The 17,876-nt window shown below is 36.7% G+C and overlaps 3 protein-coding genes across 3 annotated transcripts in view; all 3 read left to right on the top strand.

The window, feature by feature from the left end:
- Positions 1 to 4,947, top strand: part of fras1 (Fraser extracellular matrix complex subunit 1) — a 133,561-nt gene extending 128,614 nt beyond the window's left edge. Inside the window, exons 58-62 of the mRNA XM_073839522.1 lie at positions 4 to 82; positions 316 to 482; positions 567 to 772; positions 1,816 to 1,962; positions 3,132 to 4,947. Coding sequence (XP_073695623.1) covers positions 4 to 82; positions 316 to 482; positions 567 to 772; positions 1,816 to 1,962; positions 3,132 to 3,707 — 1,175 coding nt within the window. The 3' untranslated portion in view covers positions 3,708 to 4,947. The remainder of the gene's footprint in view (positions 1 to 3; positions 83 to 315; positions 483 to 566; positions 773 to 1,815; positions 1,963 to 3,131) is intronic.
- Positions 4,948 to 5,290: 343 nt separating this feature from the next.
- Positions 5,291 to 9,682, top strand: LOC141334486 (annexin A3-like). Its single transcript, XM_073839579.1, has 14 exons — positions 5,291 to 5,381; positions 5,677 to 5,708; positions 5,808 to 5,855; positions 6,460 to 6,547; positions 6,661 to 6,755; positions 6,835 to 6,948; positions 7,046 to 7,136; positions 7,219 to 7,298; positions 7,376 to 7,432; positions 7,685 to 7,778; positions 7,863 to 7,958; positions 8,065 to 8,123; positions 8,195 to 8,317; positions 9,085 to 9,682. Exons 2-14 carry the CDS (start codon positions 5,694 to 5,696, stop codon positions 9,139 to 9,141), a joined length of 1,017 nt encoding a protein of 338 aa, XP_073695680.1. The 5' UTR covers positions 5,291 to 5,381; positions 5,677 to 5,693; the 3' UTR covers positions 9,142 to 9,682.
- Positions 9,683 to 11,248: 1,566 nt separating this feature from the next.
- Positions 11,249 to 17,438, top strand: LOC141334485 (annexin A3-like). The gene is made up of 14 exons (XM_073839577.1): positions 11,249 to 11,324; positions 11,850 to 11,879; positions 11,998 to 12,048; positions 13,597 to 13,684; positions 13,771 to 13,865; positions 13,945 to 14,058; positions 14,185 to 14,275; positions 14,359 to 14,438; positions 14,519 to 14,575; positions 14,806 to 14,899; positions 14,996 to 15,091; positions 15,183 to 15,241; positions 15,313 to 15,435; positions 17,085 to 17,438. The coding sequence occupies exons 2-14, from the start codon at positions 11,865 to 11,867 to the stop codon at positions 17,142 to 17,144; spliced, it is 1,023 nt and encodes a 340-aa protein (XP_073695678.1). The 5' UTR covers positions 11,249 to 11,324; positions 11,850 to 11,864; the 3' UTR covers positions 17,145 to 17,438.
- The last annotated feature ends 438 nt before the right edge of the window (positions 17,439 to 17,876 follow it).

Here is a 17,876-nt window from a genome sequence, read left to right on the forward strand (position 1 = left end):
TCCCCTGCACGGTACAGCCAACCCAGGCATGGGTGGACTCTGGGGACAAGCCTCTTTCCTGCACGGCCCATGCTCCAGAGAAGTATGTCACCATGGTGCTTTTCCATTGATAACTCCTGCAGGGACTCTTAAATGACTTTTTGCATTGGAAAGGTTTTTGCTGAGCAGAGCCAGCAGGGTTGAATCATATTGCAGTTGTCATCCACTTTTAGTAGACTTGTTTTACAGGTTTCATCAGGTGCAGACTGTTTGTGTGAATCAACAAGAGTATTCAGCAACATGCAAAGGCTTGTAACACTCTCTTTCAATCTATAGGTTCCTGCTGCCCATCGCCTTCCAGCAGACGAACCGCCCTGTTCCTGTAGTCTACTCTCTGAATACTGAGTTCCAGCTTTGTAATAATGAGAAGGTCTTTCTAATGGATCCTGCTCTCGCAGACATGTCTGTTGCTGAGATGGACTACAAAGGAGCATTTTCAATGGGTAAAATTAGTGAAACGAAGAAAACAATAAGTTACCGCCACTTATGCATTAACTTACTCATTGTCACTCGTTGATGTTATGCAGGTCAAACGTTGTATGGCAGAGTGCTGTGGAATCCTGATCAGAACTTGAATTCGGCCTATAAGCTGCAGCTGGAGAAAGTGTATTTGTGTACAGGAAGGGATGGCTATGTGCCCTTCTTCGACCCCACAGGCACCCTGTATAATGAAGGCCCTCAGTATGGCTGCATTCAACCGAACAAGCATCTCAAACACAGGTTCCTGCTTCTGGTATGTGTCTATTGTAACAAGTTTAGTCCAGACGTGTTTAACCAGTCTAACAAGATTCATTTGGTGTGAATCAGTTTTAACTGATATACTTTTGTGGATGGAATTTTTCAAGGGGTATTTTGAGGATCAAACTTTTTTTGTTCATTTTGGAACTAATATGTAAAATTTTAAAGAAAATAAATCATGAAAAGACTGGCAAAAAATGAAGGCAAGAGTTAATAATTAAGTAAGACGTAATGTACATTCATCCATTTTCACAAATAATTGTATATATATATATATATATATATATATATATATATATATATATATATATATATATACACAATTTTTTAAAGATGTCTCTCATGCTCAAGAAGTCTGCGTATGTTTGATCAAAAATACAGAAAACTGTAATATTATGAAATATTTCTACTATTTAAAATAAAAATGTTTTACTTTAATATATTTTACAATGATATTTCTGTGATGCCAGTCTTCACTGTCACATGATCCTTCAGAAATCATTCTAATATGTGACCCTGAACCACAAAACCAGTCAAAATGGTATATTGTTTTTTATTGAGATTTATAGATCACCTGAAAGCTGAATAAATAAGTTTTCCATTGATGTATGGTTTGTTAGGATAGGACTATTATTTGGTACAACTATTTAGAAATCTGCAATCTGAGGGTGCAAAATAATCAACATTTTGAAAAGAATTGCCTTTAAAGTTGTCCAAATGAAGTTCTTAGCAATGCATATTACTACTCCAAAATTAAGTTTTGATATATTTAGGGTAGGAAATTTACAAAATATCCTCATGAAACATGATCTTTACTTAATATCCTAATGATTTTTGGCATAAAAGAAAAATTGATCATTTTGACCCATACAATGTATTTTTGGCTATTGCGACAAACATACCCGTGCTAATTAAGACTAATTAAGGTTTTGTGGTCCAGGGTCAAATATGCTGATTTTGGCACTCATTAAAAAGCAACTGCTTAGAATTAAATATTCTATAGAGCTGTGTAATAATTGTAAATAATGTACCACACAGGACCGGAAGCAGCCTGATGTCTGCGACCGCTACTTTCACGATGTTCCCTTTGAAGCCAGCTTCGCATCTGACATTCCTGATCTCCAGTCTTTGTCAGCGATGCCAGGTGTAGACGGCTTCACAATGAAGGTGGATGCCCTTTATAAGGTCAGTGGCTGAAAGACTCACCAAAAAAGTCAAGCTGTTAAAGAGACCTTCTTTTTGACACATCCTAGAAATCCTGGCAAATGTCAAAGCCAAAGCTATTCAGTTACACCCTTGAGGGAAGTGCCTTGATCTGTTTGTTTAGGAAAAGATGCCAGCCTGACAGTGTGCCATGACTATAGGGAACTGGGCTAAAAGACAAGATTATAAAGAGATTATAATATATATACAGTCAAGCCCGAAATTATTCATACCCCTGGCAAATTCTGACTTAAAGTTACTTTTATTCAACCAGCAAGTTTTTTTTGACCGAAAATGACACAGGCTTCTCCCAAAAGATAATGTACAAGAGGCATCATTGTGGAAAAAAATATTTCTCAGCTTTTATTTACATTTGAACAAAAATGTCCAAAATTATTCATAAACTTTGCAAACTGTCACAGTCTAAGGGAAAATCAAAAGTTCTATACCATTCCAAATAGTCCAAGCTGTTCTAAAGCATCATAATTAGCCTGATTCATTGGGAACAGCTGTTTTAATCAACTCAACAGGTGAAAAACAGAAGCTCTCTGCTGTTGGTTTGTGGACAGTCATGGCTAAGACAAAAGAGCTCACTGACCCAAAACACACAGCAAAAGTGGTGAAGAAATGGTTAGCAGACAAAAACGTTTACGTTTTGCAGTGGCCCAGCCAGAGTCCTGACTTAAATCCAATTGAGAATCTGTGGAGGGAGCTAAAGATCAGGGTGATGGCAAGGAGACCCTCCAACCTGAAAGAGTTGGAGCTCATCGCTAAAGATAAATGGGCAAAAATACCAGTGGAGACATGCAAAAAGCTGGCCAGCAATTATAGCAAGCATTTGATTGCTGTAATAGCCAATAAAGGCTTTTCTATTGATTATTGAGAAGGGTATGAATAATTTTGGACATGCTACTTTTTGTTCAAATGTAAATAAAAGACGAGTAATATTTTTTTTTCCACAATGATGCCTCTTTTACATCATCTTATTATTTTTTAGGAGAAGCCTGTGTCTTTTCCAGTCAAAAAAAAAAACCTTGCTGGTTGAATAAAAGTAACTTTAAGTCAGAATTTGCCAGGGGTATGAATAATTTCAGGCTTGACTGTATATAAAGGGGTTATTTTTAATCTTATTTGCATTTAATTTTCTTTAGGTTGAGGCAGGGCACCAGTGGTACCTCCAGGTCATCTACGTTATTGGACCGGAGTCCATATCTGCACCCAGAATCCAGCGCTCAGTGACATATGAGCTCAAACGAAGTCGCCGAGATCTGGTGGACCGTTCAGGTCGTCTAATGTTGGATGAATCTTTGATCTACGACAATGAAGGTGACCAGGTAAAAAACGGCACCAACATGAAGACTTTGAAACTTGAGATGGAACCATCGGGCACCTTCAATCCCCAGATGGGAGGATCCATTGGGGGTGGCATGGCAGCCATCGTCCTACTTTTCCTGGTTCTTCTAGCCTTCTGCATCATGGTCAGAAAGTGCCGCAGGGTTGTTAAAAAGAGGCCTGCGAAAGAGGTGGAGGATTATCCTCTGAACACGAAAGTGGAGGTCTGTATAGAGCGTCTGGAGAAAAACCTCAACAGCAAGCACTGCTCTGTAAGAAACGTCAACGTCCTCAACAAGAACCCGGACACCTACAAGGTCAATGGGGTCAAGGTCAAACAGGTCAATCTGGAGGTCAAACTACACAACAACCTGAACGACGGCACTGAAGTCTGACCTTCTAGAGTATTTAATAAGAAAAAGAAACTTTTTCTATAAATATTTGTAATGACATGATGTTAATGTATTTTTATATGACCATGAGGATAAAAGGGAAAGTATGCTTGCCAGCTATGCAGTGTAAATCATTTCACAACTGAGCTACCTCAGACATTAATGAACAACACATAATGGTGTCATCAGATCTCAGTTTTAAATCATCGCTCTGTATGAGAATCATACAACGGCTCGGTGGTAGCTCAGCCACTTTGTTTAAATGAATGGAGAGTTTATATCACTGCACCTGCTATTTTGTCACGTCAGTAAACACATGAAAGTATTAAAGGAAGGATGAGTGCCAACACTTTGGACCGGGTGAGTGATGTAAATACGTTTATCAAGTGCAATTATCGGATGACATGGTCGTCCCTGTATTTTGATTTGGCTTTGGATGCTCTGCCTCATTGTGTAATTTACGTTTGGCCTGATCACCGGTGTGCCATGCTGATATTTGTCAAGTGCGATTTATTTAATTCCAAATCCGAATAGACTGCCCAAAGTGATGCATTTGTTAGTTCATATTAACCTTTGGTACATGTCAACGAGAAACCAAGTGTTTTGATGAATTGTATGAAAATAGATCATAGATTTGATAACCACTATTGATTTGTTGTCACTCTGCTGACTCCATTGAAATGCTGTAGCCTGTAGTATTATTATTATTATACAACACTGGACAACAAAATGTATTTTTGTTTTATATGACTGCTGTCTGTACTGATATAACCAAACACTACCAAAAATCTTCACATGGACTTTTAAAAGATTATCCACCTCATGTTATCCTGCATTATTTAGTCTTGTATTAATGTCACATCATGTATTAAGTAAGGCACATCTGTAGTTTGAATTATTAACTCAAATGTTCTGTATTGTTGTATTAAGTCATCACTTGTCACATGGTGCTGCTTCGATCAAGAATATCCTGAATCTTTAAAGCACTGGGTGTAGTGTGGGAAATGCTACGATTATTACTTTATGATCATCTCTCTCTCTCTCACACACACACACACATGCACACACACATTTCTCTGTATTTGGCGTTTTATTCCGTTTTGTCCATCACTAAGTGTCTAAGTGAGTGCCTATCAAACAGAGAAATTTTGGAGATATCAGTTTTTGGTGCTATCATTTGTGGTAAAATAACATGCCTGTACTTGTGCCTTTTTAGCAATAAAATGAATAAACCTATTTCTAACGTGTGGGAAATTTATGTTCATGTATCACATATAGCATTTATCTACCACAAACTTACGTTTTAGGAAATTTCGAATTTATGCATTGAGAGTTTATGTGCAATAAACAAAGTTTCATCCTGTGAGACAACTTTACTTAACATGATAGTTAGGTGTTAACGCCAGTAAAAGTAGAATAGCTGTAATGGTAATAAAATCGTTTTGGAAGAAAAAAATAAAAATACATTTTACTTTTGAAAGTGAATAGCAGCTCGTTATTCAAAAAGGGAGAGGCTCAGTAAGAATGCATTCCTTTTGATTTCGTGACATCATGTCTCCCACACCCTGAAATGCAGGTGAGGAGAAGTTAAACCGGACAGAGGGACCAGGTTGTCAGCTACTTTGTATCGCTTTGTATCGGTAAGAGTGAAGACTTTTAAAGAAGTATACAAAAACCGTAAGTAGTAGCCTACTATTTATAACATACATAACATAACTTCTGCATTGGGTATACAATTGATGGCCAGCGTATTTTAAAGGCTGAGAAGTGCTTTAAATGCAGTCAGTCAGGAATCAGTAATAACAGAACATCGCCTTTGTCAAAACTTTTTTATTGTTTTTTTTTTTTACTAATTTTGGAGGAAATGTGAATGAAATCGATTCCCCTGCATGAGTTTTGCATGACTGTGTAACCACAAAGATACATTAATAATCGATTAACTAAATCGAAATCTGAATGTGTTTGTTTATAGAATCCTACCAAACCAAAATGTCAGACTTGTGGGTAAGTACATTTTTGCAAACGTATGCACTCCCTTAAAGTCATATTGAAGGATATCGCTGAAATCCAAAATTAAATGAAATGTAATTTCTTGTATTGCAGGATGACTTGGAGAATTTTTCTCGTGCACCTTCTACTTCCACAGCAGCGGTAAATAAATAGTTTTAATGCATTTTGGTTGTATTTATAATTTAATATTTAATACATTTGCGTTTGACCACCACTAGTTGCCAGACGGACAGTGGTGAAGTATTTTTTACTTCTTTACTCAAGTAAATATAAAAAGCATCTGTAGTTTTAATTTAGAAAACATTACTTCACTACATTCCAAAGCGTAATGTCATACTTTTTACTGCACTACATTTCATAAATAAAAGCTGTTGTTTGTTTTACCTTTAATACTTAAGAACATTAAAAATGTAGTACTTTCTTGTACTAGAGTAAATGTACTTTTACAGCAGAGTAAAAATACTTCACTACTGTCCACCTCTGATATTTGAAGTCAAAAGTCCTTTTAAAAGTCAAGGACATTTTTATTCTAGCAATTGTAAATGTTACTGAATAAACGTAATGTTTACTTTTTTACAGTTGTCTAAAAAGCCTATAATAGGCTGTTTAATGGTAAATGTAACAACATGTATCCAAGTCTTCTTAGTTTGTAATTAGTCCTTCTGACAAATTCCTAATGTAACAACTAGCTTCCAATACAATAAATAAAAGCATTTAATTATTTTTACTGCTCATTCTTCTCCAGTCTGGGGAGAGAGGTACTATTAAAGCCAAATCTAACTTCAACGTCGGTGAAGATGTTGCAGCTCTCCGTAAAGCACTTGAAGGCATAGGTACATCATTTACAATATCTGTATTGTATTGTACATATAATATATTCCCATACTCTTCTTCCTGCATTCACTTTATAATTGTTCCATCAAACTACAATAATTTCACTTACCAGGTACAACTGAGAAGACACTGATGGACATACTGACTCACAGGAGCAGCAGTCAGAAGCAGGCTATTGCAAAGGCATACCAAGAAGCCACAAATAGGGTAAATCTGTGTCCTCATATTCATTTGAATGCATGTGTTTTGTGTTCACATCAAAATCAGCCTAATTAGTTTTTTCTAGATTCTTGTTAATGACTTGAAAGGCGACACAGAGGGCAGCTTAGAGGACCTGCTGGTTGCGCTCGCAAGACCTCCTGCAGTCAATGATGCTAAGTGGATAATTAAAGCAATCCAAGTAAGTTATATTTCCTAATTTTCCCTTGAGGAAAATCTAAAATGTTACTCCCTTGTGTTCTGAGTCATACTTCTTACCTTTTTTACCTTGATTTCAGGGGGCTGGAACAGACAACGACATCCTAATTGAAATACTTGGGTCACGGACAAATAAACAGATCAAGGAGCTGTCTGCCGCATATGCTGAGGGTGAGATGAGCAATCTGTTTGTAGTAACAAAATATGAAATTTACAAAAATGTAAAATTGCTTTCCTTCCCATTGCCCATTAGAAACTAAGAAAACCCTGGTGCAGAAGCTGAAGTCAGAAGTTTCAGGGGATTTTGGCAAAGCCATCCTCCTGCTTGCTGAGGTGAATAAATACTCATGCATTGCAGTTTATTGCAATAAAGGCAGCTCTGGAAATTAATATTTGTCTCTCGTTGCAAGTGTGCGAGGGATGAAAGCACCAATGTGAATGCAGACAAGGCTAAAGAGGATGCAAAGGTATAGAAAACTCATTTTATAACTTGATGTCCTCTTTTATATATTAGCAGATCAGGATCCTTTTTCATTAGGTTTTACTAAGAATTAATTTTGTGGCATCGAGTCCCCATTTAATCTTGCTAGTCAATGAAAATGTATATAACACCTCCTACCCTTAGTCTTTTACCAGGTTTCCTTTTTATTCCAATAAATTAGTCTTGCACTTAATGGCATACATTGTGGGCAGCAACATGTTCTCTGTCTCCTCCATAGGCCCTCTATCATGCAGGCGAGAAGAAATTGGGAACTGATGAGTCCAAGTTCATTGAGATCCTCTGTAAAAGGAGCATGCCTCACCTGAGACAAAGTACCAAATGAATCATCCAAATAAATCATTAGTTTTTCACATGGCAGGTGTGTTTTAAATATAATTTGTCATGTCCTGTTACAGCAATATTGGAATATAAAAACATCAGTGGCAAGACTTTGCAGAAGAGCATTGAGAAGGAAATATCTGGTGATCTGGAGCAACTGCTGGTTGCCATTGGTACTGTCAGTTTGTATTTCTACATTCTAAATGCAAAAACCGATTGGAATTTGATGCAAAAATATTTACTTTCTACTTTAATCAAATACACTTTTTTTCCTTCTAGTAAAGTGTGCGATGAGTACTCCTGCATACTTTGCTGAAAAACTCTACAAAAGCATGAAGGTACAAATAGAAACACATTATTCTCGGTCACTGTGTTCATACAACACTGATGTTTATTTGTGAATCTGCAGGGAGTAGGTACAGATGAAACCACATTGACCAGAGTAATGGTCAGCCGTGGAGAGGTTGACATGATGGACATCAAAGCTGAATACATGAAGATCTATCGGCAATCACTCTACAAGGAAATAGGTGTAAGTATTCTCCACTGATATAAACGCTTTTGCACATCTGACATTGTTCTTTAAACTATGATTGAGGCCAATAGTACATCGCTTCCTGATCCTCAGGTTTATTAGTTTATTCATGCCCTTGAGATATCATAACATTCACAAATGATGATTTGACATTTGACTCTTTTCTCATCTGTGTCGCTGTTGTCATATATTGTCCCATATGTGACCCTGGACCACAAACCAGTCTTAAGTCGCTGGGGTATATTTGTAGCAATAGCCAAAAATACATTGTATGGGTCAAAATTATTGATTTTTCTTTTATGCCAAAAATCATTAGGAAATTAAGTAAAGATCATGTTCCATGAAGATTTTTTGTAAAATTCCTACTGTAAATATATCAAAATGTAATTTTTGATTAGTAATATGCATAGTTAAGAACCTAATTTGGACAACTTTAAAGGTGATTTTCTCAGTATTTTGATTTTTTTGCACCCTCAGATTCCAGATTTTCAAATATTCTCGGCCAAATATTGTCCTGTCCTAACAAACCATATATCAATAGAAAGCTTATTTACTGAGCTTTCATATGATGTATACATCTCAGTTTTGTAAAATTTAACCTTATGACTGGTTTTGTGGTCCAGGGTCACATATGATACTATATTCCATGTAAATGAAACTCATTGATGATTGATAGTTTCACTCTTTGTTCTTGTATCTGATGTTGGGATACAGATTGTCTCTGTGATTATGACTGTGGGTGACTTTGCTGTTCTTTATTTCAGTCAGATGTCTCTGGCAGCTACGGTGACTGCTTGAAGATGATTTGTGGAGAAGACTAGGGGAGAAGAAGAACCCCCTTGGAATACTTATTAAAAATGGTTTCATTAAAAGCATTTTTTCAGCTGTCTTGGGAAATATATTACTTATATTTACAGTTCACTGCAGGTAGAGGCATAGTGTTGTTTTTGTTTAAACCAATTGTTAAGACTTTTTGGTAGTGAATGGCGTCCTGCAACAGCAGGCATGACTTTAAAGGTTACTTGAAAACATGAAACATTAAAATTGTGCTGATGAATCATAAATGTTAATATTGTAATGTAAAATATTCATATTTTATGGAGTCCTTCATACATTGTGTGCATCAGCATATGTGTTTGATACACCACCAAAGGATCTGTTATTTTAACACTGATCAACAAAATCTATTTTTTGTTTCATATGGATTTCATTTTTTGCCATTACTAAGTCTCAAACCATTTTTACAAAAAGTTTTAAAATGTCATTTTTGGTGCTATCACTTATGATAAAATAATGAAAAGGATGTCTGTATGTGTACATTACATTGACAAAGAAATAAATTAATAAACCTATTGGAACACACACACACTGTGCTCATATTTAATGTATGATTATTTAATCTATCATCGGCTGAAATGTACCCAATTTTTAAAATGGTAAAGGAGACTTGAGTTTGAGTGCAGTATGTTATTCATTGCCAGAAAACCTGAAACCACATGAATGTTATGCATTACAGTACTATCAGTCATTTTAGAGTGTTTGGATGTACCATAATTAAAAGCTGATATGGCCTTGATAAGGGTTAAATGATCACTACAAAATATTTAAGGGAACCCTAAGACTTGTATGGCTTAATATAATGTAAATTATATCTCTTACTTAAAGGAGTAGAACACTTTCAGAATAAAAATTAACAGATAATGTACTCACCCTCTTGTCATCCAAGATGTTCATGTCTTTCTTTCTTCAGTCGTAAGGAAATTATGTTTTTTGAGGAAAACTTTTCAGGATTTCTCTCTATATAATGGACTTCTATGGTGCCCCAGAGTTTGAACTTCCAAAATGCAGCTTCAAATGGCTCTAAATGATCACAGCCGAGGAAAGAACGGTCTTATCTAGCAAAATGATCGGTTATTTCTAAAAAAAAAAATTACAATTTATATACTTTTTAACCTTAAATGCTTGTGTTGTGTAGCTCTGTGTAGAGATTAGAAAGTATATAAATTGTAAATGTTTTTAGAAAATAACCAATCTTCCTCAGCTGGGATCATTTAGAGCTCTTTGAAGCTGCATTTAAACTGCATTGATTTTGGAAGTTCAAACTTGGGGGGACCTAGAAGTCCATTATATGGAGAGAAATCCAGAAATGTTCTCCTCAAAAAACATTTCTTTACGACTGAAGAAAGAAAAACATGATCATCTTGGATGACAAGGGGGTGAGTACATTATCTATAAATTTTTGTTCTGAAAGTGAACTACTCCTTTAATAAATATGTAGCAGAAACCCATGAGAGATTTACGTTATTTAAAAAATCCACATATTTTGAGACATATTTTGGACTACGGAGGGCACCATTATGACGTGAAATGGTTGCACTCCGTGAACTACTAGCGCAACCTGCTGCTATTTTTGCCCCAACACAACTTGTAAAAACGTGTTGATATGATAACCTTAACTACTGAAAGAGCTTACAGGTTGCAGTAAATATAAGCGTAGGCTTAACAAAATGCTGTACTGTCGATTTTCCTCACAAGGAGTCTAAATGACTTAAATACATTTTGAACATTTTGTCTCTAAAAACAATGTTATTTGGTGTGACACCACGTTTTTCAGAGAAAACCTTACTGTTACTGAAGCCCCCTGTTAGGCCCATGACATTTACACAATGGTAAATTTTTCTCTCAGAATTGTTTTCTTTTTTAGAACCACTCAAAAGTGTTGCGTTACGTGTAAAAATTGTATGTTAAACTACATGATCATGGAAAATTATGAAAACTAATTTAGTCACTACAAAATGTTAAGAAAATGAAGTGTAATTTTCCTACTAAAATAAATGGTAAATCATAGCAGCGCATTGGCTGTTCGTGAAGGGAGAGGCTCAGACGGAAGAATGCATGTCGTTTGTGAAAATGACACATCGTGTCACACACGCCCTGAGAAAGCAGGTGAGAAGAAGTTAAACCGGACAGGGGGACACGTTCAGTGTTGATTTATATCGCAGAGGTAAGTGCAAACTAAAAAGTTATAGCATATATAAATAAAAAAACATAGGTAGCACCTTAAAAGCGAAGTCTTAGTTTGATTAACATAACTTCACATCTGCTTTTAATATACAATTAAAGCAGATACTGTATTAGAGATTCAGAAGGCGGTAATGTAATTGCTGCAATCAAAATCACGATAATTATGTACGAGTTTTTGGTCAAAGTTTATTTTTCTCCCTGCTGAAAAAAAACAGCTGGTTAGGTATGTTTTGGTGCTGGTTTTAGCTGGTCCTTTGCTGGTTTTTGCTGGTCATGTTGCTGGTCAAGGACCAGCATAAACCAGCAAAGGGCCAGCATTAACCAGCAAAGGACCCGCATAAACCAGCTAAAACCAGCATCCCAGCACCAAAACATACCTAACCAGCATATGGTGTTTTTTTCAGCAGGGCTGTTATCGCCGAGTCTACCTTTACATAAAAATATAGTGAAAATGAAAAACAATGTACCTTATGGACTCTAAACTGTAAATATATTAATTGTTTAGCACACTCCATCAAAAATGGACGACTTGTGGGTAAGTCAAATCTAAGATCTTAAAGCTGCATCTAGTCATGTCTGCTGTTAGAGTGAAGGGTATGAATTATGTATGTTTCATGTTTTATGTATTATTTATTTAATTTGTTGTGTTGCAGGAAGAGTTACAAAGTGTTGCGAATGCTGCTCCTGTTTCATTCACAGCAGTGGTAAAAAAAATTGTTGTGTATGTGTGTGTGTGTATCCACAACTAAATGCAGTGGGTACGGAAAGTATTCAGCACCCTTTTGATCTATTACAGCCATGAGTCTTTTTGGGAAAGATGCAAAAAGTTTTTCACACCTGGATTTGGGGATCCTCTGCCATTCCTCCTTGCAGATCCTCTCCAGTTCTGTCAGGTTGGATGGTAAACGTTGGTGGACAGCCATTTTTAGGTCTCTCCAGAGATGCTCAATTGGGTTTAAGTCAGGGCCCTGGCTGGGCCATTCAAGAACAGTCACAGAGTTGTTGTAAAGCCACTCCTTCGTTCTTTTAGCTGTGTGCTTAGGGTCATTGTCTGAGGTCCTCCTGAGAACTCTGGAGAAGGTTTTCGTCCAGGATTGCAGGATCTTTCTCTCGATTGCAACCAGTCGTCCTGTCCCTGCAGCTGAAAAACACCCCCACAGCATGATGCTGCCACCACCATGCTTCACTGTTGGGACTGTATTGGACAGGTGATGAGCAGTGCCTGGTTTTCTCCACACATACCATTTAGAATTAAGGCCAAAAAGTTCTATCTTTGTCTCATCAGACCAGAGAATCTTATTTCTCACCATCTTGGAGTCCTTCAGGTGTTTTTTAGCAAACTCCATGCAGGCTTTCATGTGTCTTGCACTGAGGAGAGGCTTCCGTCCGGCCACTCTGCCATAAAGCCCCGACTGGTGGAGGGCTGCAGTGATGGTTGACTTTCTACAACTTTCTCCCATCTCCCGACTGCATCTCTGGAGCTCAGCCACAGTGATCTTTGGGTTCTTCTTTACCTCTCTCACCAAGGCTCTTCTCCCCTGATAGCTCAGTTTGGCCATACAGCCAGCTATAGGAAGGGTTCTGGTCGTCCCAAACATCTTCCATTTAAGGATTATGGAGGCCACTGTGCTCTTAGGAACCTGAAGTGCAGTAGAATTTTTTGTAACCTTGGCCAGATCTGTGCCTTGCCATAATTCTGTCTCTGAGCTCTTCAGGCAGTTCCTTTAACCTCATGATTCTCATTTGCTCTGACATGCACTGTGAGCTGTAAGGTCTTATATAGTTAGGTGTGTGGCTTTCCTAATCAAGTCCAATCAGTATAATCAAACACAGCTGGACTCAAATGAAGGTGTAGAACCATCTCAAGGATGATCAGAAGAAATGGACAGCACCTGAGTTAAATATATGAGTGTCACAGCAAAGGCTCTGAATACTTAGGACCATGTGATATTTCAGTTTTTCTTTTTTAATAAATCTGCAAAAATGTCAACAATTCTGTGTTTTTCTGTCAATATGGGGTGCTGTGTATACATTAATGAGGAAAAAAATGAACTTAAATGATTTCAGCAAATGGCTGCAATATAACAAAGAGTGAAACATTTAAGGGGGTCTGAATACTTTCCGTACCCACTGTATGTGTGTATAATCGGTTCTTATTTAATACACTTTTGAAAGGCTTGATTGGGATTAACACATTTTTGTAATATTAACTGATTGAATTGTTTGTCGATTGACTTCTCATTCTTTTTCAGCCAGGGGAGAGAGGTACCATTAAAGCCCATCCAAACTTCAATGTCAATGAAGACGTTGCAGCTCTCCGTAAAGCAATTGAAGGCATTGGTAGGCTACATAATCCATAGTGTATTATGTATGTATTACTGTAATATGTGTATTCTTTGTGTATACATGACTATATACTGTGCCAGGTACAACTGAGAAGACACTGATAGACATACTGACTCACAGGAGCAGCAGTCAGAAACAGGCTATTTCAAAGGCATATGAAGAAACCTCAAAGAGGGTAAATCTGTGTCCTCTTACTCATACAAATTTGAATGTGTGTGCACTGTTATATGACAAATTCTTTGTCTTGACCATAGATTCTTGTAAATGACTTGAAAGGAGACACCAGGGGTGACTTTGAAAATCTGCTTGTTGCGCTCGCAAGAACACCTGCACTCAATGATGCTAAATGGCTTATCAAAGCAATGAAAGTAAGCTGCATTTCCTAACTTTTCGTTTTAAAATTGAGACATTTAGCAATTATCTCAGACGAATTTCAGCTATATCTATGTGAACATATTTTGCATGTTGTTTATCATTAATGGGTTGTTTTTCAGGGGGCTGGAACGGACAAAAGCATCCTGATAGAAATACTTGCCTCACGGACAAATAAGCAAATCAAAGAGCTGTCTGCAGCATTTGCTGAGAGTAAGATGAAGAATCTATTGTAATAACGAATATGTCAGTTACAAAAACATTTTGTAATTGCTTTCCTTCTCTTTGCCCAATAGAAACAAAGAAAACACTGACACAGAACCTAAAGTCAGAAGTTTCAGGGGATTTTGGCAAAGCCATCCTTCTGCTTGCTGAGGTGAATAAATACTCATACATAGCAGTTTATTGTAATAAAGGCAGCTCTGGAAGTGAATGACATTTGTATCTCATTGTAAGGGTACGAGGGATGAAAGCACCAATGTGAATGCAGACAAGGCTAAAGAGGATGCAAAGGTATGGAACATAATCACTTTTAACTGAAGTCGGGCTTTCATGATCCTTTTTTCAGTAAAAACGTATACAGTATACGTTGTGATTCTCCTTATCACCTATAGTTCATATTCTATAATTAAGCCCTTTATCGTAGTCTGAAAGCCAAAGCATGTTGAACTGTATCAGTGTCAAAGATGATGTTTTATTTGATGAGAATTTGAGCATCTACATGTTCTCTGTCTCCTCCATAGGCCCTCTATCATGCAGGCGAGAAAAGATTGGGAACTGATGAGTCCAAGTTCATTGAGATCCTCTGTAAAAGGAGCTTCCCTCACCTGAGACAAAGTACCAGTTTAATCATCCACATAAATCATTAGTGTTTCACACAGGAACTGAAATGGCAAGTGTATTTTAAATATAACTTGTCATGTCCTGTTACAGCAATATTGGAATATAAAAACATCAGTGGTAAGACTTTGCAGAAAAGCATTGAGAAGGAAATGTCTGGAAGCTTGGAGGAACTGCTGGTTGCCATTGGTAAATTTTTAACTATGAATTCAAATACACAATATGCATTTGGTATTTAATGGATTTTTTTTTTTTTACCTCTACATATTTTTCCTTCTAGTAAAGTGTGCGATGAGTACTCCCGCATACTTTGCTGAAAAACTCTACAAAAGCATGAAGGTACAGATAGAAACACATAACTGTCGGTCACTGAGTTTGTACAACACTGATGTTTATTTGTGAATCTGCAGGGAATAGGTACAGATGAAACCGCTCTGGCCAGAGTAATGGTCAGCCGTGGTGAGGTTGACATGATGGACATCAAAGCTGAATACATGAAGCTCTATAAGCGTTCACTCCACAAGGAAATAGGTGTAAGTATTCTTCACTGATACTGTATAAACACTTTAGCAAAGGTGCAGGCCATCTGTCATTGCTCTTTAAATTACAATTGAGGCCAGTACACTGTAAAAAGTTTTCACCAGATTCAACTTAAAAACCTAAGTTCAGCAGCTGCCTTAAGTTTTTAAGTTAAATCAGCTTAAAACTACAAGTCATTTGAACTTATTACAATCAAAATTAGTTGATTTAACTTAAATTACTTAAGTTGGTTTAACTTAACATTTTAAGGCAGCTGCTAAACTTAAGTTTTTAAGTTGAAACTGGTGAAAACGTTTTACAGTATAGTACATTACTTCCTGTTCCTCAGGTTTATCAGTTTAATGATGCCCTCAAGATATCAAAACATTCACAGTTGATGATTTGACATCTTCCATTCTTCTTATCTGACAATAACCACACTGTAAAAAGTTTTCACCAGTTTCAACTTAAAAACTCAATCAAGTCAATCAACTTAAGTAATGTCAACTCACAAGGTAAATCAACTAACTTTTATTGTAATAAGTTCAAATGACTAAATGAATTAACTTAAATTTTTAAAGGTGCCATAGAATGGAAAACTGTAATTACCTTGGCATAGTTGAATAATAACAGTTCTGTACATGGACATGACATACTGTGAGTCTTAAACACCATCGTTTCCTCCTCCTTATATAAATCTGGTGTTTGCAAAAAACCACCGAAAAATAGGTCAATCCTAACGTAACACAGACTATTGCGTAATAGTCTCGGGATAATTAATAGTTATGCCCCAACATTTGCATAGCCCAATCATCAGATGTTCAGCTAGACTATTGTGAAAAAAACAAAACAAGGACAATAGCGAAAATGGCAGATCACAGGAATAAATGTTATGTTCCAGGTTGTGCAGGAGATGTTAAGTGCAGGGATGGGCTGGTGTCTGTACTCAGAAAGGCAAGGAAAACAAATAAGGCGATCTAATAAAATAAGGCGAGCCACTGAAGGGACATGGTTAGCTTACATTGACAAATGATTTGCAGATCCTGATCACTGCTGACAGCATCTAAACTTGTCAGATGTGGTAAGTAATGCCGCTGTAGTATAACTTACACAGAGCATGTGCGATCGCCGATCTCAAAAGTGAAACTAAAAGTAATCGTGCATTCAAAACGACAGTTTCAATGCCCTGCATATTAATAGCAGCTCGAGCTCTGTAATTAAATATATATATTTCCTCCATGTGTTTCCTTACTGATGTGTGTGAACGGGCCACTCTGTGAAATAGCCAATCAGAGCAGAGCTCCTTATTATTATTCAGGAACCTTCCAAATAAGGTAATAACAGACCATTTCATTCTAGGGACAAATCCTAGGGTTGTAAATGGACCTGTAAAACCGTTTTTGGAGAATTTTTGGCCTTACCTAAGCCATTTAGCTTCTATGTCCGGGAACAGTTTAAAATACTGTATCAATGCATTCTATGGCACCTTTAAGGCAGCTGCTGAACTAAATTTTTAAGTTGAAACTGGTGAAAACTGTTTACAGTGCAAAATACTCTTTTCTCATCTGTGTCACTATATTCCATGCAAATGAAACTCATTTTTGAGGATGACTAAGAGTTTTGTATTTGATGTTATGAGTGACTTTGCTCATTTTTCTTTCAGTCTGATGTGTCTGGCGATTACGGTGATTGCCTGAAGATGATTTGTGGAGGAGAAGACTAACCCAGAAATGCTACTGAAGATGTTCTGCTTAGTTATTTCCCAGTGGGTCAATCCAGTGTGTGCTAAATTAATAAATGTAAATGTAATTCATAAAGCTTTTTAAGGAAATCTATAGCTATTTTTGTCTAACTTACTCATAAGTCTAAGTTACTCACTGGCAAGTAAATAAACTAACAGATTTACAACATTGCAATTTTCTGCAAATGAAAATATTTCAGCATATTACCTTTTTGTCTTTTGGATATTATGTGGATCAGCAGTGTTTTTACATGTCGTCTGGTCAAAACAATAAAGTAAAACCATTTATTCCACTTGACTGATATCTTCATTGTCCCAAATGTCACTCTGTTCTTTCCATGTCTGTTTCTGCCTCTATCATTTCATTTCATTTACCTGCTGTATTTCAATCAGGATTGATGGCAGTTTGCCAGACGCAAATGTCATTAAGAAAAATGTCTGTCAAACGACAGTAGCCTTTTTGCTTTCATTTTTACCTTAAACAAAGACCTTACCTCTGTCCATATAGCCTCTTCATTACACATTTTAGATTTAATTGTAGCCAGCTTTTCCTCCAGATAGTATAGGCCTATTGCTACCTTACTTTTGGTTTAGAAAAAATAAAAGAAAAATTTGACCTGGTTAATTATGACCATCATGTTTGCAAAATCACAGCTCCCAAATGTGTTATTCAACAGCTAACAAGGCATAGCATATGTTGTGTTTGAAAAAAAA

This window comes from Garra rufa, chromosome 5 (assembly GCF_049309525.1).
Source record: "Garra rufa chromosome 5, GarRuf1.0, whole genome shotgun sequence".
In the NCBI taxonomy this organism is placed as follows: Eukaryota; Metazoa; Chordata; class Actinopteri; order Cypriniformes; family Cyprinidae; genus Garra; species Garra rufa.